The sequence below is a fragment of the Macrobrachium rosenbergii genome, chromosome 9, assembly GCF_040412425.1.
Source record: "Macrobrachium rosenbergii isolate ZJJX-2024 chromosome 9, ASM4041242v1, whole genome shotgun sequence".
Lineage (NCBI taxonomy): Eukaryota > Metazoa > Arthropoda > Malacostraca > Decapoda > Palaemonidae > Macrobrachium > Macrobrachium rosenbergii.
In genome coordinates this window covers 25,096,373-25,121,654 of record NC_089749.1, presented here as the reverse complement: position 1 = coordinate 25,121,654, position 25,282 = coordinate 25,096,373, and the positions used below count along the sequence as shown (strand labels likewise).

General features: G+C 36.5%; 1 protein-coding gene across 28 annotated transcripts in view; it reads left to right on the top strand.

Annotated features, from left to right (window-relative positions):
• The window catches only part of CaMKII (Calcium/calmodulin-dependent protein kinase II), a 659,837-nt gene that overhangs the window by 576,934 nt on the left and 57,621 nt on the right, over nt 1-25,282 (top strand). For 15 of the 28 annotated variants that reach the window (XM_067108708.1, XM_067108712.1, XM_067108729.1 and 12 more), the window contains one exon: nt 14,985-15,041. The exons of 11 other annotated variants lie outside the window; for them this stretch is intronic. In XM_067108708.1, coding sequence (XP_066964809.1) covers nt 14,985-15,041 — 57 coding nt within the window. Of the gene's footprint in view, nt 1-14,984; nt 15,042-22,354; nt 22,412-25,282 lie in introns of all 28 variants that reach the window. 2 more of the 28 variants (XM_067108714.1, XM_067108723.1) reach the window with 1 other exon arrangement.

Sequence of the window (25,282 nt, the reverse complement as noted above, 5' to 3'; positions counted from 1 at the left end):
GTTCCAGACTGTCCCACTTGCTACACGAGGGCTGAAGACTGAAGGAAGACTCCCTCGTTCTTTTGCAAGGAAGATGCGGGGACTGATCTTTACCTGAGAAACGTCTCTTAAGCAGGCAAGATTTATCGGTAAAGCGATGAAGGCGGCTCTTATGAGGCAAGGACTCCTCAGAGCTTGACGAAAGCCAATGAACTTCCGAGGCGCCTTTCCAGCGGCTGTCGCAACCTGGGTTGCAACAGGCTGGACTGAGGGGACGACTGCCCGTGGGACAGACCCCACTGACCTCCCTTGGGCTACCAGTATGCCCCCTCCCAGGTAGTGGGGATTATGGCAGGGACCGACACCTAGGAGAATCAGCGGGACGAGCAGCTGCCTCCCCCACTGACACTTCACCTTTAGTACTTTTTTCCAACCTGTCCATCAGGACACTCACTGATGCCCCTAACTGGGCCACTGTACTCACTACCAGATTTAATCGCTGCTCAAATTTATTCTCAAGTCTGGCGAAGTGATCGGGTTCAGAAGTGATGGAGCCAGGAGAAGGAGTAGGTGGTTTTGGGGAATTAATTGATGCGGGTGGGGAGGGGTTAACAGTTGGAGAATTAACAGAATTGTCAACCTTATCAGATCTAGGAGTCAAAACCTGACTAGCTAATTGCCTGCTGGCTTTAGCGGCTGCTTTCCTCTTCCGATCTCTTTCTAACTTATCTAAATGTGAAGTTAAAGTTTTCCATTTCTGCTCTCCCCAAGCCCTGCACTCGTCACAAGTCAGATTAATAGAGCAAACTCGTCCCCTACAACCGGAACACAAAGTTTGGGGATCATAAGTCAGTTTTGTCACCGGGTATTGCAGCCTTTGCTGCAATACTGGAAACTAGAACTACTAGTGTCAGACATACCTAACTACACGTAGTTGAAAAGTCAAAATCGTGAAAAGACAATTCCAGAAAAGTCACTATGAAGAAAAAATGCCGAAAAGGCTATAAAAATACTTCACCAAGGAAGAAAATAACGAATCCAAAACTAAGCTGCTATAACAACACCAGGTGTTGACTCTACGAGCGGCAGAAACAAATTGTCGTATTGGCGATGTTGTTCCTCCGTCTTACCCCAAAAGTGGGTGGGGCATAGTCACCTACACAAAACAAAAGAATCGCCACCGCGGAATTCAGAATTCTAACTGCCATTCAAGTAGAAACTCTTAGCGAAGTGATTACTGGGTAAGTTACTTATATAAAAATCTTAGAATAAAGCACAAAAAATAGACCATGTCAGTTCAGCGGCATTGGATGTGGAAAGTATGGCAGTGTGTACAAAGACATGTAGAATTACCATGGAAAGACTAGAGAATGTTTTGTCACTGCAAAACAGGCCAAGCATGACTGTTAAGGTAAATACACATAGTACACAAAGAATATGGTTTTAGTAATCTCTTAAAGAAGTTAATGTCTGTACAGGTAGTTTAAAAATCAGAATTTGAAACACAGAAAGAACTAATTTCTACAGCACAAATAGATAGTAGACTTTTAAGTAGTAAAGCCCAACATTACACAATTTATACTGAAGGATCCAAATCTTCATATGGTGCAGGATTTGCTGCAGTATCATCAAATGAAGTAAGACTTTACCAAGTTACTACAGCAAAACTCTGAAATATGATCAGAAGTTAAGATTATTAAGGACATGCTAACACATAAATTTGTAATTTCCAGTAACAAAAGAAGTGACTTAGAAGTCTTATTCAGAATCCTTGTCCTTAAATTCCTTTGTCCAACAGATCAGGTTTTCATTCCACAGATTTTATGAAGTTGGTATTAGTATTGAAATATGTTGGATCTCTGCATATGTACTCTCAAATCAATCATTTTCTCTAAATGGAGGTTTTAGAAGTCACAAACGTGACAAATAACAAATTAAAATGTTAAACCAACTGTTGGATTATGGTGGTGCTCATCCAAAAGATAATACCCCATTCAAATAATATCCTGTCTTTGAATTGGCTGCTCATGTCTGATGCATGGGCATTTGATGAATGAAGGAAATATAGAATAACACTTGCAATCAAACATATCCTTAATGACTGACTAGTTTTCAGCCACCTTAATATGAAGTATTGGAAACAAATCCTTGAAGGATATTTTGCCAGAATCGTCATTGTCATTTTATGCGATTAATAACTTTTTTAGAAATTGCAATAAACTATCTATCTATTAGTAATAATGATCATGAAGTCCTCACTACTGTTAAAAAAATGGAGTAGTTTAATGATTCAGAAACAGGCTTGGTAAGAAAACTTGAATCAAAGTAATTTCAGAGTACCCAGAAAAATAATTGCTTAGCAGTGCCTCTCTGGTAAACTGAAACTCATCCTTATCAAAATATTAATACGATAGGGCATCTGAGATGCCAAATATATATAAATTATGAATTTCACAAGATGATCTAATACCAGCTTCACTAATCAAAACATAATTTTTTTCCTCAGGAAAGTCTCCTTCACATCCTAGATAGCAGTTTGGATTGCTTTTTTTGTTATTTAGATTAACTGGTGATGAGCTGTTCAAGTAAAAGTAATGGGTACATATATGAAAATTATTTTAATATATTTTTTTTCATCACAAACCCCATTACTTTTACTTTGCATTATTAGAAACTTAGGAGGGAGGTGTCTGTTCTGTTGCTCAACGTGTGATTTAACAAGACAGTCCTGAGTTGGTCAAGAATCCTGTAAAATAAGAAGTAATTTGAAGGTTCTGGTGAAATAACAGATAATTTTCACTTCATACAGATTGACAAAGAAACCACTGATTCCAGAGTCTATGCATGAGCAAAATGTGCTATGAAAATGGGAAGCATGAGTTTCTCCTCATCTGTGTAATCACAAGAGGCTGGTAAAATCTGAGTCCACAGGTCTCTGCAGTCTCTCCAAGACAAAAATTAATAAAAATTGTTGGACATCTCCAACCTCATGCCAGTTAGAGTGCTTTAATCTTATGACCCATGAACTTAACTTGAGCTGCTTAATTTCCTGAAACTTTTTCATAAGCCTTCATGATGACTTTCCATTGCCAAAAAAATTGAATCATTCTCATTGGCTGTGTAGGCTGAGGTACTGAACTTGCGATGACAAAGGGAGCTGTAGAATGATCATGAGAAGTGGAGGTTGGCATCTTTGCAATAAAATCTGGAGAGGAGTTTGGCCCAATTGAATTCTAGTCATTTGTGTGCACAAAGCTTGAAAGGCCACACACAAAATTTACTTCAAAGTAAGATCATCCAGAGATGCCTGATCCAAGGGTCCATAAATGATCTCACCAAACTTGAGAATCCCCACTCTTAGAGTTGATTGATCTTGATGATGGATTTTTTCAACTTTGGCAAAGGTGCCAGTCTTCTTAGATCTGAAGAGGAGCTCAAATCTAGGCTTTGAAATGTTAAAACTTGCAATAGGGCAGACCCATAGCCTTTGATGGCGAAGACAGACTAATCATCTTTGGCTGGCAGAGAAAAAGTAGGGCGTCAGATATGATGGAGATAGAGGCTGCAATAGAATCAAGACCCCTTTCCAGTGCACTAGTTATAGAAAACTTTATATTTGGATTGATATATATGATGCTGATTCTCTGCAGGCTCCAGTAATGACTTCATCTGCCTCCATTGAAAATCCTTTCGTAATCAGGCCTTACTGATAGTCTCCCTACATGATTTACTACCTCGAGGTTATGGTGAAATTTTTTTAAGATGGGTTGGCAGGCAAGTTGTTGCTGTCATCCGGATAGAATCTTGGGAATGTCTGTCTGGCAAGTGAGGTCTGGGAACCACTCCTGTTGAACATTCTGCTTAAAACATGACTTTTAAGCTGTGCATTATGGTGTCAGGTTCAAGAAAACAGGTCTGGGTATGACTGATTTATTTCTCGGAAACCAGGTATACATTGAGGAATGCGGACGAAAAGGAAGTGACCGATCTGCGGATTCCCATATCACGCATTTGGACAAGAATTTGCGTTTGTTGGATGACATATCAATGAGAATAATTTGCGTTACAAGAAACGTACAAAATAGTTACATACATGGGCGGAAAGGCCGGACAGTAATGCGTATGGAGAGATACATAAAAAATATGAAATACTGTAATAATGGGTAATATACATGGCGTGATTAATGCAGAAGTGAAGAGGCGTCTAACGCCTTTACAAGTGCATCAATTTTCAAGGATGCTGAGTCTATTAGAGCAGAAAATAATGTGGTAGTTTGTTGCTGAAATAAGAAAAAAATAACTTTACCTGAGGGGTTCCTAATTCTCCATAGAACTTTGCATACTTTGTGATGTAATAACCACACTGCTAGGTGGACCTGATCCCACCTGTTCAAGGAATCTGTGATTATCTTGTATCCTCCTCTGCTCAAACAAGAAGGGCTGCAGTGTTCCAGAAAGCTGATGTGGTACCACCTTTAATTGTAATGTCAAAATGATTTAAAAGAAAAGGTCCACATCTGGTGATTGCAGAATTTGAATATGGCTAAACCTGTGGTGATCGAGGAACAAAAACCCCTAACAAATAATTCGTACCCCCTCAACCAAAGATCCTCTTGAAACCATTCATGATGTGAATGTTGATAAGATGTCAGTTTGCAGTTTCTTTCCAGATTTAATAGTTAAAGATGAAAAGATCAAATTAAAACTTGTTCTCTGGAATTAATTTCTCCAAGGACCAAAGGTAGTCAGAAGATGCTGCCACAACATGGTAGTAGGAGTTGCTGTCCAAAGAAATCTCAGTAGAGTCAGCTGAAGTCTCAGGATTCTTTGTAAAGTGCAACATACCAAGAGTGAGTTGGTTGGAATGCCCATCTGTAAGTAAATGACTTTTGGGCTGATTCCAGTTTGATGTTAATTCTGGCAGAGCAGAAGAATTTTACCAAGATGTTCACAGAGTCCTGGTGCATATGATGCCATAACCACCCAATTGTTCAAATACTTCCATAAACAAATACTGTACTGGTATTTGCAGCCACCAAACCAAAATCCTAGTAAAACTTGTGGAATTGTAGCCAAACCAAAACTCAGAGCACTAAATTCAAAGACCATGGACTGAATGACAAAAAAATTCCCCAGTGCTTTGCTTCACAGCCTGAATTTCTTAGTATAATTCAGTTCAGTTAAAAATCTTCCCCTCTTGTGTGCAATCTAAAAACCTCTTGGATGTTAGGTGATATATGGAAATCAGTGTCCCTCAGGATGATGGAGGCAAGAAAATCCCTTTAAGAATTTAGAATTGAACCCAGGCCATCTTTTCCATTTAGAATGGAGCCAAAAGGAAGAGCTTATTCTGAGGTCCTCGGGCAAGAGGGTCATCAGCCCCAGAAGCTTAGGTACTATGAATGGATGGCTTTAGAACCCCCAGGTGTTGTTCGTTACCTCCTCCACTGCTTCCTTGTTCACTTCAAATAGTGTGATGAATTTTTTGTGTTGTGTGGTAAATTTTTCCAAGTCCAAGGATATGGCTCAAAGAGCATTGCCTGAGTTGGAGGATGGCAGCATGTTCACTTCCAGAAGCAATAGGCAATAACTTTTCAGTTAGGATTTTACTAATTGCAGTTGTACACCAGTGTCCCACACCTTCCGATGTTTCTTGAGATGAGCCTTCTTTGGTACGGGATCTAACTGTAGGTAGGAACAGTTCTCAATTAAGCATTGTGATCAAGCCGAAGGTTTCTAACTCCCTTTTCCTTCTCTTTGTGACCAAAATGCCAAATCTCATCACCTAGATAAGGATAGCATGGACAGAGTATTAGTGAAGAGTCATGCAAATGGGTTTGTGGTGGCATAGGTTCCTGGCTTTTTTTCTTTTACAAAAAGGGTTCGGATTCCTAGTCCCTTAGTTGCCACAGTGATGGTGGAGTCTAACTTCTCTGTGAGTTTCTTCATGAATCTGAAAGGGAAAGAGTAGGAATTCCTGGAGCCAACTGACCTGAGTTATTGAAAATCAAAAGAGGAGAGTAGTTTTGAAGAGTCTACACTGAATGAAAGCATCCCTCTTCTTCAATACTATGATTTGGTACAAGGTTATTTGGAGGTGTAAAATGGAGGCCTTTCCTAAAGGTAAAATCAGCGATTTTGCTTTAGTTAACTCAATGGACGAGCCACTTGAAAGGAAAGTGCTAGTGGATCCCAAGGCCCACTCCTGCCAAATGTCCATCTCTAGCAACTCACTAAGGACTCTGTCAGTGTTGATCTTGCCTGGCATGAAAGTTATTAACTGAAGTGGTAATGAAGAGTTGGTGTCCTTACCAGTAATTCCATTCCTGGAGGTAGTTGATGAACATGAGTAAAGCAACCTGTCATCTTACATCATTTCTCAAAGCAGTGTGAGTGAACAGCTGAAGCACAGACATTGGATTTGTGCATTCTTTGGTGGAGCCCTTAACAGGTAAATCCAAAATGTTGGCGAGGATGAATATCTACAGTGGAATTTTCTGCAGGAAGATCAATTCCAACGAAGATATCTTCCGTTTTCATGTCTCTTCTCGGTTTAGCTACTGATATAACCTGCTGCCCTCCTTGGCTGAAAATGCTAAATATCCACTAGATTTCATTGAAGGAGGCCTCATCATGCTGGACAGTGGGAGTCTCTGCAGTCATCATCATCAGCCAAGTGTATCTCTGGTAAATCATCTGTAAATCTGGCTCTCAATGGCTCTCAATGTATGTGTGACAACATCCTTGAATTTCAAACCTGTGTAAGTGGTGTATTTGAGTGGCAGAATCCTCAATAAGTTCAGGAGAAGATGAATGAGCATCTTTACTTTGAAGATATTATCAAATGGCTAATGCTAGTGAAGAGAAAATGCAGGTTTACATAGCAATTGGGAATGGAATCTTGTTTCATAAGTGGCTGAGCTAACAGCTGCCCTAAAATCGCTGTTGAGCAAGGGCCTGAGCTAACAGATGCCCTGAAATAGGTGTTAAGGAAGCCCTGTCCAAAAGAGAAGCATGAGCAGGAGCGTGGATGCAATAGTGCAATCTCCAGGCAAGGTGTGTCCCTTGTAGTAGTGGTGCTGATGACCCTTGTTAGTTCCAGACAAGAGGCAGAGCTTGCTTCCAAGCCTATATGTCAGGCAGAGGGAGAACCAAAAGTGTCTTCAAGGAGAATCTGTGACGTGCAGATGATGGGGATCAAACAAATGTGCTGATGAGGATTGGTGACAGGCATGGTAAGAGGGAGTCATGTGAGGCTGGCTGGAGTTGGCTGGCTGTATGTTCAGCATCTGAAGCAGCAGAGAGTTGTCTGCTTGAAGGAGTGATGCTGGTGATGGAATCAAGGCTGGAGAGAGGCATGCAGGTGAAGGCAGAAACAGATCTTTGTGAAGCAGAAAGTTCCCCAGAAGCCAAACAGGAGGTGGAAGCGGTGGGGAATACTGGAGCACAGCTGGTGCCAGGAGTACCTGAGGGCTAATGGCCAGAATAAAGACTAGGAAAGTGCATACCATCCCTTCTTGGAGCAGGCCCGTGACTGGCAGCAGAAGAGAGTCAAACATCAGCTGCCAGGTGAACAGGAGACTAATGAAGGAAATACACTAAAAAGTGAGCACCTGTGAAAAGATGACAAGTGAGAAGGGTCTTCACATGTATGAAGTGCAATAGAATGGAAGCAGACCCTGTAGGGGGTTGTAAATAATGTCAGCTTCTGGTGAGATGTCAAAACAAGGAAGTTATAAAGCAGGTTACGTTAATTTCCCCTCTGATAGACAAAAATGGCGAGGTAGCAGGGGAGTCACTGACACTTACGAAATGTCCTTAGCCATCAGAAGACCCAGGTGAAGCATCCATATACATATATATATATATATATACACACAGTGAACCCCCTGTATTCACGGGGATGTGTCACACACACACACACACACACACACACCCCCGTGAATAGCTAAAATCCGCGAATACCTAAAACCCCTCTAAAAACACTTAGAACTGCCCATTTTGATAGTTTAAACACAAGAAAAACCCTGTAAAAATGCTTATACCTGAGTATTTTAATAGTTTTATCACAAAAAGTGCATTTATTCATGAAAATTATATGAAAATACAGTAATTAGTGAATATTTCTCAGTGAAAAATACCGCAAATGGGCGAATTTTCCCCAAATGATAGCTAGATATGTTCCACACAGAAACCCGCGAATGCGTGAGTCCGCGAATTATGAGAACGCGAATACGGGGGTTTACTGTATATATATATAAATACATATATATAGCTGTATGTATATATATATTTATATATTTTAGAGAGAATTATAAAAGGTTTATACCTTCAAAGAGAGAGAGAACAACAACAACAAAATTTTTCATATATCTTACAGAGAGAATAATTAAAATAACTTCACAATCACGACTTACTTATTTCGGTTGTGGTTCGGTTTGAACTGTTGTTGGTTACCACTGTTTCTCTTGAACTGTTTCACTTTTCCTTTCGCAGCCAACACTGTAGTTCGCTGTAGACACACAGGATACAACTTCCGGTTTCAAATCTTGACTAAAACTGTCCTTTTCTTGTTTCGTCAACCATCAGGGATTCGTCTTCCTCTTAGATTTCACCAGCAATGTTGATTTTTTTAACGGGAATGTTTTGTCATACATGTGGAATGCACTCATCCTTTTGAACAGATTGTGTATTGAAATCTGTTTGGGTGTGTGTCAATAGCCACCAACACACAGGCCTCGTTGCTGCTGTCGCCGAATACTCAACGGTGTTTTGCCGTTTCACGTTGACTGGTATGCTTGCGTTGTTCTCATTTTTCAATCATTGTTTTGTCTTCGGGGGATAATGTTTCTTAATTGTGGGTTTTCTAAGCGGTAATGTATATAATTATTATTTCACTTCATTCTGTTTCGGCCGTTGACGTTTGTAGTGGGAATGTTTTCGTCGATGTTATGATTCACTTCGCCGTCTGTGATTAAATTCTTGAGTTCTCCTTGTCGATTTGTATTGCCGTCGTTATGTTTCTTGTATGTGTACTTGTTCGTTCTTCACACTGTACTTTTTACATCTTCTTCGGATCCCACCGCTGCCACCAATGTAATGTCTGTTTTATTTGTTACCTGTTACCAATGTAAAGATGTTTATTGTTGATATCTTTGTAATGTTTGTTATAGTAACGTTTTGTTCCTTCTTCTTATTTGAATTAGTTTTATATTTCCTTTATAGTTGCTTTATCGTTTCTGGCTTTGTTTGTTGTTAGTTGTTAGAGTCTCAGGGGGCTTAGGAAGACACAGTGCAGTTTTCTTACTTCATTAACACACAAGTAAAATAATACAGTATATATACAAGTTAAGTAGTATGACTACGAATCGAAGTATGAGCCTTTCTTGAATCTTCTTAACCCACAACTGGTGAGGCTCTCGACCTCACTCCACTAAGGCTCTCGGATATTCTCTATCTGCTTCTTTCTCTTCAAGCTTGCTTTCTCGAAGGTTCTTCAAAGGAAATGTCCATCCCACCAGTAGACGGACAATTGCTTCTGTTCCACCTTGTAGTCGTCCTTATTGGTTGAAGATTATGTAACGACGTCCCTTGGGTGTGATTAATTGACGTAATTCCTCCTTTGTGGGTGGGACTAATGACGTCGCCGGAAGTCTTCAGGTTCCGGCGAAAGTTGAAAGGTCAGGTAACAGGTGAGATGGGTAGGCAGTTTTTAATGGTTGCACTTAGATTATTCTGGCACCAGTGTTTTGGCTACATACTCACGACACTTCCTGATCGTTACTCTCTCTCTCTCTCTCTCTCTCTCTCTCTCTCTCTCTCTCTCTCTCTCTCTCTCTCTCTCTCTCATCTGTTAATGGTTGTCTCATTTCTTTTTCTCTTTTATATTTACACTATTCCTGACTAATATTCTCCTAGCTATCATTACATCTATTTATATATATATATATATATATATATATATATATATATATATATATATATATATATAATAACATATATATATTATATATATTACAGTAAACCCCTGTATTCGCGTTCTCACTATTAGTGGATTTCTCTGTGGAACATATCTACCCATTTTTCGCAGAAAATTCACCCATTTGCTGTATTTTTCACTGAGAAATATTCACTAATTACTGTATTTTCTTATCATTTTCATGACTAAATGCACTTTTTGTGGTAAACTATTAAAATACTCAGGTATAAGCATTTTTAGAGGGTTTTTCTTGTGTTTAAACTATCAATATAAGCAGTTCTAAGTATTTTTAGAGTGGTTTTAAGTATTTGTGGATTTTAACTATTCGCAGGGGTGGTGTGGTACACATCCCTGAGAATATGGGGGTTTACTGTATATATATATATATATATATATATATATATATATATATATATATATATATATATATATATATATATATATATATATATATATATATTAATATATATATTTATGTATAATATATATAAAATTTATATAATATATAAGTAATGTGTGTGTGTGTGTGTAAAACATAAAACAGGTTATGACAGAAAAAACCTATTTTTGGTAACTTCCAAAACTAAAAGGATATCCGTACTAAATATTTTTTAGACATTTCTTAACCTTTGGTTCCCGGTCTGTTCCCAAGCACCAAGAAAAGGTTATGTCCTATAGACTACGTTAATTAGTACATAATTAAAATCAATAATTATTGGAATTATCGTACCAAAAATATAGAAAATCAGTATCTCTTAAGATTTTAAATTGTTTGGCAAAGCTCACCTTTTTGAAAAGTACATCTTTATTCCCTTATGAAAAAGACGAGTGTCACAACAATTTTTCTCAACACCTATGATGTCACTACCGTGGAGTAATACCCGTTGGAAGTAGATCCACAAGAATGTATTTTCTGTAACATTTGAAAAGAAGGTAGAACTAAGTAGTATCTCCACAGCGGCGACTTCCTGCTAACTTAACTTTTCTACAGTTTTTTGTTTGTGATGGGTATTAAGGATAACGTGGGAACTATCTGTATCATAAAAACCATTTAGTTTGATTATTAAATACTACAAAGGGAATGTTGTACTGGCCTTTAGTAAACACTGAGGCTCGTAAGTCAAGCACGGTTGGGAACTACTATCACGTCTATGTTTCGTAAACAAGGAATTAGAGTAACCCGATTTACCCTTTTGGTAACCTCTAATTATCTATCAGGGTTAAAAAAGTAATTGAATAGTGAGTTTCAATAACAAAATTGTATAATAGTATTGCCTTAATGCTAATTATCACTGTCAAACAAGGAAAAACAGCACGGCCATTACAGCATAGCCTAGCGAAAACTCCTGGCTTCTCACCTTCCATGAGGCCTACTAGCGCTCGCCTTATTAAACAAATATAAGCCTACCCGCCAAAATTTTAAGAGACTAAAACTTTTCACAGGGTCTTAAAACTAAGTACTTAGCTCAAGTGGTGTTATGTTGATAAAAAAAAAAAAAGCATAGTCTAACGCTATTTATGGAGCAAAACCCGGGCCTTAATGAAATCTTGGACAGCCCAGAAATTCAGAATGTAATGGTAGGATGGCCGACGTAAGTGCTTTTGCCACATCTGTGCCAATGGGACGTAGAGAAAACCGAGGCAGTCGCTGTAGGACAGGAAATGAGCCCTTCGGTCCTGAGTCCTTTATATTCTATCAGTGCCAACAGCATTGTTCTGGCCGAGACCAACTATAAGAGAATTCTTTGTAATTGGCCAGGCTGTCTTATGGAGCCTTGGGGGCGACCATGAGAGTGTAACTCCTTTGAGGATGAACAGCAGTTGCGGTATCAAAAATATATACAGTACAGGTATATAAAAATATACAATATATATTATATATATATATATATATATATATATATTATATATATATATATATTTTTTTATTTATCAGAAATATATATATATATATATATATATATATATATATATATATATATATATATATATATATATATATATATATATATATATATATATATATATATATATATATATATATATTTTATTTATTTATCAGAAATATATATATATATATATATATATATATATATATATATATATATATATATATATATATATATATATATATATTTCTGATAAATACACATAAAAATAATGAGGTAAATCAATGTTGTACAATAACAACTGGATAAAATAATAATTTTTATGTATGTGTGAGTATATATGAAATATCGAATTGAGGAAAAGTGAGTCCTCTTGAATGACTCTTCAACCACAGTAAAATAGAATTTTCTTGGAAACACTGGGCGAAGATACTGACAAGTTGCCATAATGTGGCAAGTAAAGAAGCTAGTGATTTTCCTTGGTGGCACTGTAGTTAATGAGGAACACAAGGACTGCTACATAAATCTGTTGGAAGTTGACGTAGAATACACTGCTAAATTTGGGCCATTAGCTCTCTGCATGAAGAAATCCCATCCTGAAAGGATGAGTAGCAAAAACTACAAGAAGACAAGGTCAACCTTGCTTGACAAAAAATGTAAATATTGCAGCACTTTCTCCTGCTGGATCCTAAATAAACCGCTTCAGAAATCTTCCAGGTAACTACAGAAGGGAGAGGGCATCATCCCCAAAAAAGGTGATAAATCTGCTGTGTGTGTGTCACATTAGGGAGGAACAACTGCATCCTCAATGAAATGATCAAATTTGAGAGAAAGTAGAGGACCCAGTGTAGGCCGAAGATAAGAGTGAGCACTGTGGTAATTAGAGCAAACAGCCTGCACCAAGATGTTAATTTCCCAACAGTGGATCTGGATATATCTGTGGGATTGTCAAAAGCCACAAATCTGGCTATCCACTCAGTTCCATAATATATCTGATGACCTTCTGAAAAATAGTATGGCTAAAATACTAAACAAAATCTTGAGCCTCTATGTTCCCTCAGATTGTGCTCTGAGGCCTCCACTGAATTCATTGACACTTTAAAACCACCTTGATGAAGACAATATCTCTGTAAGCAGACAGCTCATTTAACAATGTTCCAGTTCCGGAAAGTGTTGAGATCTTATTAAATAGCATATACAAATCTGACAGAAACCCTCTTCCTCCTCTTCTTCTCAGCTAAATCCCAAGTCAGTGTTGCTTTTTTTTTTTTTATCGAACCTTTTCCAACTGCTCATTTTGTAATTTTTTTTTGGGGTGGTGGGGTAGGGGGCAGACATTTTATAGACTGATGCCCTTCGTGACTCCAATTTTTTTTATCTGGGTTTGGAAACAGTCCCTGAAAAATGGGCTGAGCAGTGGAGGTCCCTTTCGTCAAATACAGATGAGAACTTTTCCTGCAAGTGGATTGTGTGGCAATGGGATTGCCCCTTGAAGATCCCTATGTTAACATGTGCATGATTGTTTTAGAAGAGAGGGTATTCAGCAGCCACGAGAATCTGTCAGATATTTGGATAATGTCCTCATTGCCACCAGAGGAGCTGGTGAAGCAACAAACCCAGCATTCATCCTAAAAACTAATTTAGCCCTTGATTTTACACTGAAAACGTACCTCCTGTACAGAAAAACAGGATGGTTTGCAAATAGGACACAGGGGCCCTTTTGAGAATAATTACTAATGGGGTAACAGCAAAGGTATCTTGAAAGAGGGTATTGATGAAGCTCTTCTACTGGCCTCAACTCGTTTTCAAGGGATCCAAGAAATCAAGGACCAGCATGGTTTACAGATTTAAATGTTCAGAAGAGGCATGCATGCTCTCAGTATAAGCTGTCTGGGGCACTCTGACAACCCTGAGGATGCAGCTTTATGCCCATTGCACCAGTGAGACCTTACACCAACATTTGTAGATATTCATGTAAAAAAAATTGCCCCTGAATGATCTTATCAGACACACGAATTATGCATCTGGAGGATGGCCGTGGGCAGTTGTGATTTCAGATGAGGTGAGATTCATACTACAGCAATAAGCACAGAATATTCAGGTGTATATGTTATGCCCTACAGCAAAACAGAATTCTGATGCAAGCCATTAGGACCCCCTGGTGCCATGAGCCTGTCTTGTGAAGCTTTGCAGAATATTGCCTTGAACTGTCTGGAGGAGTCAGATTTCTTTGTTAGTGTTCACTTTTTATTTAGCTTTTTGGCATTTTGTTTTCAGTCTCCAGTTCTTTTATTGTGCTTGCCTATATATTGGATTGTAATTTTGTTTTAACGTTATAAATAATAGATACAGCTTCATCAGCTTTCAATAATATTTGCATATAGGCAATGAAGTCTTGGTTACCTCAAATTTTTAAGTAAAAATTTGTATGCTCAAGGTTGAAAGATAATTGATCTGTCATATTTCAGCTTATGCACTGCAATATTTGTGTATTTATCTGTAATATTTTAAGTTATGCATAAAAATACTTTTGCACACTACAAGCAGAGACAGTTTGCATCATGGTCTTTATTTTGAAGCATAAGATACTGAATTTCGATAGTACAGCAAATAATCATTGTATGTCAAAGATGTTTAGGTACTGTTAGTAGGAAATCGCAGTAGCAATGGCATATTGTATAAATTGTTTTCGCATACGGCACTTATTTAAAAGTAACTTATGTATTACCAAAGGCTGTTCTCTTTCTAATCACACTTAGAGTTTGTAAGAATAACAGTGAAGGTTTTTTTTGAGAATATTGTATAGAAATCTTCTCACTTGTAAAGAGGATCTACGGTTGTTTAACTTTACTTTGAAGCGTGGAGTCTACAGAAGCAAACAGGATATTCTACTGGAAGGTCTTCATGAGTCCTGCTTGGAGTAAAATAAAAAAGTGAGCCTTTGACATAAACGATGTGATATTTATTTTATTTTCCACTTGACACAGTAGTAGCATTCACTTCAGTGTTCAACTGCTACAATGTCAATGGTGGTTTTCTTTTCTTTTTGTCTGTCCCCTCTCCTCCTAATTTGCCGTGGACGTTGCTTGGTGGGCACCCCGCGTATGGTGCCGATCTCCCCCCAACGACGTAAACAGACAAGTCGAAGTCTCAAGTTGATAGAAGTACCACTGTGATCGCCAGAGATGTTGAAGGTAGGCGCTTTCTTATGCACCTTCTCCCTAATGTCTCAGAAGGGTGATTCAAAATTTATTTTGAAATTCTTATTAGTTACGAATCCTCCATTAGTCATTTTATATTTTCCCGTACTTGGATTAGCCTGATCACGTGGCACTTTTGGTCATACAAATATCTCTTGAAACCACTCAGTTTTCATTTTGCATGGAGATGTAAATTAAAGGTTAACTTTCTGATAAAAATTATTTAGATATTAAATTTGTAACTTTTATTCTTATCATAGACTATTTAGAAGTAATTTTCAAGTATAAGTATTGAACTCCGAAAGGTGTGCTTTAAGGTGTGAACTTGAAAGTAGTGATGAGATACAATATGTAAGCCTTAGCATACAAGCAATATAATTCTGGCAGTTAGTTAAAGACATTGTTATTTACCCGTACAATGGTTCTTTTTCATTATACAAGACTCGGTGAAATGATGATAAAGAAACCATCAAAATGTATTACAGCCTTAATGTTCATGTATATAGCATAAAAACTGTTTTAAGCGAATTTTTTTTTTTACATAGGTTTAAAGTGTCTAGTTGTTTCTTTATAAATGCACTGATACATTTGAAAGTACAACTGCTTAAATATGTGTATATGTATGCATAATATGTACTGCATATGTAATCATAAACATATTTACACAAATGTACATGCATATCATTCAGTTTCTGAAGCTACAAATTATTCTACTTCTTAATTAGAACTACCTTCTTCCTTTTTTTACTTTTAGAATTCTTTCTTTTTTGTAGATTCTTTATCTCTTCTAAAGATTAGAGTTATATATGAAATATAGGAAATCAGATGCTCACATTTTATTTTCTCTTATGGGAGGGCCACTTTCTGTTTGGTTTTAATATTGCAAGTTTATGTATGTTATCCACCACGAGCTTTATTCAGTATATAGCCACGCCTTGAAAGATGATGATTTTAGGAAAAACAAGATAGCAGTTAATGGCTACTGTACATATACTTTCTCAGCTCATAAAACAAGAAACGCCTTGTTTACATGCATAAAGCCGCCTTTAAACCTACATGAGCTTCATCAGCACCACATCAACTCCTTGCATATACAGTTACTGTATACATCATTCGTTTAGTGTTCAGACACGCTTACAGGATAGCAAAACCCATTTCATCATTCCAGTCTTTATTTATTTTCATTTTTGTCATACTCGCAAAGCACTTGATGTAAACATTGTCTTCCAGCTCCTTTATGGGACCTTAAAACCACAGTTAATAGTTCTTCTTTCCACGCCCGTAAATACAATTCTGTTTTTTTGAGTCTTAAATTTTACTTCATCTTTCCATGTCCTTTAGATTGCCCTTGTTCAGTACTTTCCTCACATTCTTTTATGTAGATTTAACATCTGTATTTCTCTTCCGTAAAGAAGACTTAGTTCTATGATTTCTCTATTACTATACAGTATAGCTTTTAGCAATCTACACAAGTCTCTCTGTGCTTCATTTGTTCATTTTGTCTTGTCCAACATGACTCACTCTCTCTTTTTCCACCATCATTTGTAACATTTATTCCACAACTGTACTATGGAAGAGTAACCATCCCAAGTTATAATGTAATAAAAAAAAAAAGTAGGCTGATTAAGGATCTATTTTCTATGATGTTTAGAATGGTTCCAAAACCTTAATTGGTGCTATATGCAAACTAATATCATCGCTCATTATTGAAATTACATCAATATTTGAAGACAAAATTAGTTGAATATCTGAAAAAGTGGTTACAGTAAAATGAGCAGAAGGTGAACCATGCATGATTTAGTGTTTTTAGGCTCCTTGCCACTGACTGATATTGCTATAGCAACAGTAATGATAAAATTAGACTCTTAGCTTTTTTGGGGGGGGCGAGTGTCAACGGTATTTATTTCATAACGTTTTAATGGCAGGCAAGAATATTAGCTGTAATTAATATCATTTTGCCACTGAAGAATAGGAGAGCACTACAGTCATTTATAGTTACAATATTTCAAAGGAAAAATAATTTAGCTAATGTCAGATTGAGACGTAGAGGATTTTAGTACGTTAGAAAAGTGTTATTTCACAAATATATGGCCAATGAGGTTATTTAAGTCAGAAAATATTGCACAGCTCTATGATATGTGCACTTTCATAAGCAATGAGATAGCATGGAAAGCACTTTTAAACCACAATAAGTAACTGCTGTACATAAAAAACCATCCACTTTAATTGTAATATGTAGTAAATTGGGAGCGCAAGTTCAGTTTATTATATATTTAGTTACAGACAACACTGGGCTTTTTATGGGTTACATTTTCATCTATGTTAAATGCTTCTTTCATATTTTAATGTGACTATATAGAGCCAAGATGTCAGAGGTGATTCCTGGCTACTTAGAAAGTTGTGCTTAAAGACAGTTGATTAAAATGAGGAAATGTCCATTTCTCTGAGGGAATATTTAAATGGAATCATTTCTTTCTTAGTTGAAGCCAGAGATAAGACAAAGCTATGATTGTGTTACAAAGCAATTTCAGTATTCTGTAATGTCACATTAGTTCTTGGGTCTGCTGACTAAGTCACCTCTGTTCACTGGATCTTGGTCCATTGACCAACGTACTCCAATGTAGTGATCCAAAAATACAGACCCAAGCATTTAGGGCATAATTTGGGTTTGATATTGATCAAAGCTGACAGAATTGCTCGAATGAAGTACAGTAAATGTTGCTGGATGACTACCACAGTTCCTTTCTCTGATGGCTAGAACTTTGGGTTAGCTGTCGGCAAAGTACTGTATTGTTTGATGATGATAAAATGTGCCTCCAAAATTCTGTCTTGACAGCAAGGAGGTAAGATAAGAGGGAGACCTTTTTGGCAAGTAAATACATAAAATCTAACAATTAAATTATTTGGAGAGGGCTTATCCTGTGACAGATGTCTTAAGCAGGAAGAAATGGCAAAGTAAAAGTAAAATCAATTGCATGTCATGGTGCCACGTTTCGATCAGTGCTGATCAGAAAAATAAGAAATTCTCTAATCCAAGACATGAAACTACTGCAAAGCCTGAAAGAAGTAGATGAAAATTTTTTATGTCCTAATTTCTTTGATAGAGGTTGTTTTGTTGGTACATCATTCAGAAACTATAATGACATTGTTCATCATTTGATGACCATGTGTTATATCTCAGAAGTACTTCTGGAGGGATCAAAGCCCCTTAATCATGAAACTATGCGCCTGCAAATCAAAGCTTATGACGACTAGAATGGAAAAAGTTCCAAATGGAAAGTGGCCATGTTCATCTTGTGGGATTAGAAAATATATGTAGAGCAAGTAGGTTTTCAGTGCCTGAGATACATTGCAAGAGCAAATAGGAAAGGGTGGGGAGTTGATCATGTTGTGATGGATGGGCTTGGTAGAGCATTTTTGGTACCAAGGGGACACTGAACTGTGTTGTAGAATTGAGAGAACATGCTTGTAATGGAGAGAGAAAGTTGCATTACATTGACACTGACAAAAAATGGTTGCCTAGAATGGAATACAATAGGGAGATCATATAACAAATGAAAATAAACATTCTGAAAGATTGAGATGGTGTGGACAAGTGATGAGAAGGGATGAAGAATATTTTATCTTAAAAAAGTAGGTATGGAAGTAGCAGGATAGAGACTTGTAGGACAACACAGGAAATCTTTGAGAATGGGATAGATGAAGGCCTAGAATTGATGTGAGTTAAGGTAGAAAGAGCACAGAACAGGGAAGAGAAGAGAGATCTCACTTTGTCCATATAAACCCATAAAGGGAAAAACAGATGTAAAAACATTCATAATTAAGAAGAATGATGATGATGGTATCTAATGATATGTGCAGGATGAGGTATAGTAAGGTACAAGCTGAGAACTTTTGATCTACTTAGGTTGTCAGTAGATCCTCTTCTGATTGTAAGAGAGCCAAGAGGTCATGAACCATGGGACGATTCATTGACCCTCCTGTGAGACTGACCTTTAAACTTGTGAGAAATTTTTCTAGCACAGGGCATTCAGAATATTATTTGCACCAACAGTGTGAAGTAATTAATTGAGGTCTTGTGATTGAAGGCCCATTCAGGAAAAAAATTTGTTTACATAGCCTTTAATAATATTTTGGTCTCTGTAAAGTGTAGTTCCTTGACTAAGACTAAGACATTAATTTTAGGATTTGTGAATAAACAGGAAGCAATATGCTTGTAAGTGACCTTTCCTGTCACTGACTTTAGAAAATTTTCAAGAATAAGTCTTCCTATAGATATGGCATCCACAGTTGACTGGAACTATGGGGCTTTCTGCCATAACTGTTTAAGCAAATATTTTTTTTATTTGAGCATTTTGCCAGGCTTTTGGTTATGAATATATATTAATATTTGCAAAGGTTTTCTGCATGCTGATAACGAAAAAGTACACATCTCTCCGAAGTTGTAATGGAAGTTGGAATGAAAACTGAATATTTGGAAACCGAATTGCAAACATCAAAAGATGAATGAAAAATAAGTGCTGAGAAGTTCTGAGTGACCTGCATATAGGTCCAATGTAAATCCTATGATGAAACATCCTTGTTGATAATGGTTATTTACAAAGTACTTTCATTTTAAATTTGCTATGTTTCCTTAAATCAAGAAGTTTGGAGACTGCAGATGTAATCTTTAAAATTTTAGACTTTTAGGCTGTCTTTTATGATCAAGGAGGTAAAAATTTTGCATTTTATTTAAAAGTACCAATTTTCATTCCTACTCCTTTAGTGCCATATATGATTGTTTGATAGCAGGCATACTTGGTTTTTTGTGATGAATTAAGATGGTTTTGCTCGTTATAAAATGAGCTATGGTCAGCTATTGATAAATTCACATTCCAGACAACTCAAGAAGTCATATATAAAATTAATCCATGGCTATTCACCTTACATGACTGAACCTGAAGCAAAGCATGTGAACAAAGCTGATTCTTCTTATAGGTAGAGAAATGATTGAAAAGATTTCTGAAGTTGTAAACAATCTGAAAGATGATAGCTTCAACTCCTACTGGAAGGAAAGGAAGAATTTTTTTGGTAGCCACTTTTAAAGGATTACAATTTTCCGGGGGTGGGATTGGGGTCACAAAAAGTATTGTGAAAGAAATCCATTCCTAGGGTTGAGGCTACCAAAAATATACATGGAGAGACCTTGCCCTATGTAAACTTGCAGATACTTTACCCATTTCTTATTTTGATGTACTTCTTTTGTAAGTATGATTTATAACTGCGAAGGAGCATGCAGATATAACCTATAGTGTGCAGAATATCATGCACATCTACAAAACATTTGTGACAAGAAGTTGTAGCCTCTTTTACTCAGCTGGTTCTTTATGCGAAAACACCTTCCCTTTTAGAATAGAATATAGGATTTAGACCAAAGGCCAAGCGTTCAGACCTATGAGTTCATTCAGCCCTGAAACGGAAATTGACAGCAAAAAGGTGTGAAAGGTGTAACAGGAGGAAAACCTCGCAATTGTACAGTAAATCAATTGTTACGAGAGGGTGGAAAGTAAGATGGAAGAAAAAGAATGTGACTGGAGGTACAGTAAAAGGAATGAAAGGGTTTGCAGCTAAGAGCTGAAGGGATGCTGCAAAGAACCTTAAGTAATGCCTACATGGCACCACATGAAGTGCACTGACGGTACTACCCCCTTCGGGGATTCTTTCCTTTTTGCAAACGTCATAAAGCATACAGCATATTTTCATGTCATATTGCGGGCCACGCCACCTTCCTCAGTCCACAGAGAGCCTGATACTTTCATCTCCAGCAAGCTAAATTTTAGTTCAGGCCATAGCTGCAACCTTGGTTAAACATCCAGTTCGTGTGTCCTTGGTATATCAATACTGTCACCACTACCAACACCATCTACATTTATAATACTGGAGACTGCCAAGAAATAAATAACAGTATCAAAGAAAATTAAAACGTTGTTCGCTGTACTTGAGCCGCAGTGGTTGGTTTCAGGTCAGCTTATATACCAATAGCACCTTTGCTGTTATGGAAACTATGCCCTTGTTTTTTTATTTGCTCTCTTTTCCTCCTTGTTGAATATTACATTTCACATTTTGTTACGAACTTGCTTGAAACTGCTATCTTTTTTTCACATGCCCCCAGATAAATCATGAAAAATAGCAGTACAGGGACTTAGTTGTTTTAGCAGATAAGGTTTGTACTAGGGTGGGATAAGAGAACTGTGTAATAGATTTTCACGAAGCAGGAGCTTCGTCATTAATGAGGGCATTTCCATTACCATGAAACTTTAAAATGTAGCCCTGTTATCAAATTAATTACTCCATACCAGGAAGTGCACGTTATATCAAAAGACTTTTATAAGCATGCACTCCTGCATACACACCCATACAAGTTCAATACTAATCAGGATTACCGACATGTGTGGAAATTGAATATCTTAATCATGTTTTCACTGCTTAGGCTGTAAAACACCTACATTGCTGTGTAAGAGTATCTGAAGTATTTATTGCACTACCATGTTTAGGATTTTTTTAAAAGGAGGCTAAAATACTTAATGTATATATATAATTTACAGTTAGGTATTTTTTTTTTCAAAGAACAGTAGATCATTTGTTCTTACTCCCCTTTTATCTTTCTGAAAGGGGTTACATCAGACATACGTGAATACCAGGAACAGCAGAGAAGCTTAATTAATTGAGGTTTTAAATTATCTGTCACATACAAGTTCCATGTTATTTTTTTATATTTAAATTGGGTACAGTATAATGAAAAACCGCTTGTCAGGCTAGAGATATTTCTGTAAAACAGAAGTCTAACAAACAGTCTTCTGGTCGCCAAGACTGGTATTTTGATAGAGCTGTATAGTATTGCCGTTTTTTGTTTTATGATTTTTTATTTATATTTTTTTATTGTATGTGTTATCTTTGGATAAGTCATTATTCCCTTGTAATGTGAGTTGCGAACAAAGCTTTTATGAGTGTTAAAGCAAAGCTAGTGTAAATTTTGCTTTGTAAGTTTACAGTAAATGGTGATTTTTATGGGTTTTACCCGATTGTTAGGAAAGTGTACTTTTTATTATTTGAAAAGGAAAAGTAGCTGTGAAACACCTTACAGTGATTAATTGGGTAAATGAGCAGGTAGAATAGTTTGTAGTATTAGGAAATATGGTAGTTAGAGACAATGCAGGGAAAAAGACATGACGAACTTTCGATTGTTTTAGGAAATAGAATGATTTGGGATTACGATTGGGAAAGTTAGATTTGAGAGCCATTTTGTTTCTTTTTCTTATTTTTTACAGATGGTGATTCCACATTTGACAACATTACAGATATAATGGGTATGCAGAATAGCACAGGTGAACATAGTTTCTCTAAAGCTAGGTTGTCATAATATGTTAGTGACACTGTTATTATTTTTGGGTATGTCAGCTAGCTTGATGTGAACCAAATGGCATAGGTATGCTGAGAAATGTTAGCTTATCCTTTTAGCTAGTATAATCTGTCTTTTTGTAACATTTGCTGTTTCTTTTACATTATATAGTAGCATCCCATAGTGCAAGAACTGTAGAGCTTTTATATAATGTTCCGTGCTATTATTTCTATTTTACAGTATTTCAGTAGCATCCCAGGGCTCAAGATCTGTACAACTCTTAAATGCATTGTTGGGCTGTATTGACAATGCTTTTATATTACTTATTAGATATTTGTGATAGAATTATAATGTAGTGCTATATCAGAGTAACTCTTGGTTTTATAACAGAATTGGTGAGCAGTATCTGATTGCATAACATCTAGCATTTGTTATGCTGACCCAAACATTCTGTTGTCATACTGAAATAGGACAATAACCCATTTTGGCTGGTATAGATGTTATTTGTAAATGTTTTACCCATCACTATTATCCTTCATTATTTCATATTGTAATTTGGGGTTTTTTCTTATATTTTCTTGTGAAGGGGGTTGGGTGGTGCAGTTTATTTTGAGGATAATTCTGCTAATAAGGTTTCTGAATTTCAATAAAAGCTTCCACATCATTTTTTTCCAGAATGTGTGTCATTTGTACTTGCTTTCCAGTTTACTAGTTTCAGTCAACTGATTATAATTTTCACTTTCTTAAACATGCTTATTTTCACAAATTTCATCACTTTACACAAGGCTTCCACATGCCAGTTTGCTTATTGTATCACTTACTGTATATTCATACATTAACTGTAGTCATAGTACTTACCATAACTTTTTCTTTTTCACAATGAACTTCTATGGTTGTTGATAAACTGATGTTTGATTTTATTTTATATATCTGGTTTTACTCGGTTGTAGTTGTTACATTTTTATTTACCGGTACTCTGCTGAGATTAGGTTAGGGTTCCTTGAATTCCTTAGACCAGAAAGCACTCCAGTTTTCTTTGATTCATAATAAATGCCCTGGCAATTCTTAATAGAAATAATGAGAAAGGACATTATAAATAAGATAAATATAACACCACACACTAGAAAATATGAATACTGCAATTTGTGGAATTGCTGGCCTTGCTGATCTCTAAATTTTGGGTGTCAGAGATTCTGTACCACTTCGAAGGCGTGGTTATGACTTGGCAATAAAAAGGAAAGTCTCAAGATGTCAGCTAAAAATTCTTGTTCATTTGTTGTAGCCTTCAGATTTAATTTAAAGAAAATTAAGATGGGATAATTTGGAGAAATTAAATGATTTGTTGTTTGTGCCCAAATGTAAACATTTTGACATGAATTTGTAGCTCATTATCTTAGTTGTGGTGTATGTTTCGAAACTTTCTTTGTTTTTAAAGGAAATTAAATAAAAAAATTTTTTTAGGAAAACCTTAATAAAAGGTAAAACAATGCAGTCAGTAAAGAAATGTTTGCAGCTGATTAAAAAATTGTGTTCCTCCTTTCTAACTTGAAGTAATAATGTACAGGAATACTGAACCTTAAACATTATTTTTAGTGGTCCCATCTTAAAGTCACCTCGTGGCCTGGGAATGTCAAGGGTGTGCTAAATCGGCAATAATAGATGTCTTCGTATTTAATTGGTTCCAGTTGATCCTTTGCCATTTAGTAACCTTTTGACCTGAAGAATTCACTCCTCCCACATAGGAAATCTTCCAAGGGAGAACATGCCAAAAACTATCGAGACCCATGAACTGTATATTTGTGTGTGATAAAAGTATGAAATCTGATTTTTGTTTCCCTCTAACGTAGATTAATCGTGGCTACTTAGGCTTTCATTGAAGCAGGAACCTGAGTCTTCATCTCACATTTGAGATTATCGCAATTTGTGCTTTGTTTTTTAATAGAATACAGATAATACTTATCAGATTATACAGTTTAGGGTTGAGAGACTAAAGTGACCAGGATTTGTACAGTTTGAAACGAACCAGCCCCTATTGCAGAATATCTAAAATTATTAAAGCTTCTGCAGTTTTTTTTTAGCACAGATCCCATTCTTGTACATTTGTTTAAACTTCCAAATAAGACTGTTAGAAGGTGTTTCAGAATCATGATTACTACTTTATGATGAAAATTTTATGATTAATTAATGGAAAATTTAGTACCCCTTGGATTTCAGAAGTATTAGAAGTTTGGATGAATAAAGAAAGCCCAAATTCCAGAAATGATGTGATCAAAAGATTCATCCAAAAGCCAACTTGATGGGTCTTTGTTAATTTGATTAGATATTTGGAACATTTTTACAGATCAAATGTAGAGAAAATATATCCAACCCTGCTGCGGATATCAATGTAAAGACAATTTTCTGATGACACAATGTTGTTAGGATAATTAAGTACCAGCATATTTAAAATTATACCACGATTCTTTAGTAAAGTTTTTTTATTGTGACTCTCATACAGTTCTGTTATATAATCCGTCTTTTGATTTATGTTTTTTGACATTTCATGATAGGTGTTAATTGTAGTTCTGTTAAGTAGCACAGCAGAATGAGCAGACCTCTTGACCTAATTTTGATATCTGCAGCACGAAGAAATGTAGCTCTCCAGTGCCCGTAGGTGCAAGTGCATCAGGTTGACAAAGTTCAAGTACAATTTGTACTCGGTGAGTGATGGACATTTAAGTCACTGCACTGTTGTGGAGGATATTCCGATTCTTTATTTTGAATTTCCACTGACATGCCCTTGAAATTTGTCAAAGATACAACTCCTCAATTGTTTCAAAGGGGATATGGGGATTTTTAAAATTTTCGTAGATCACTG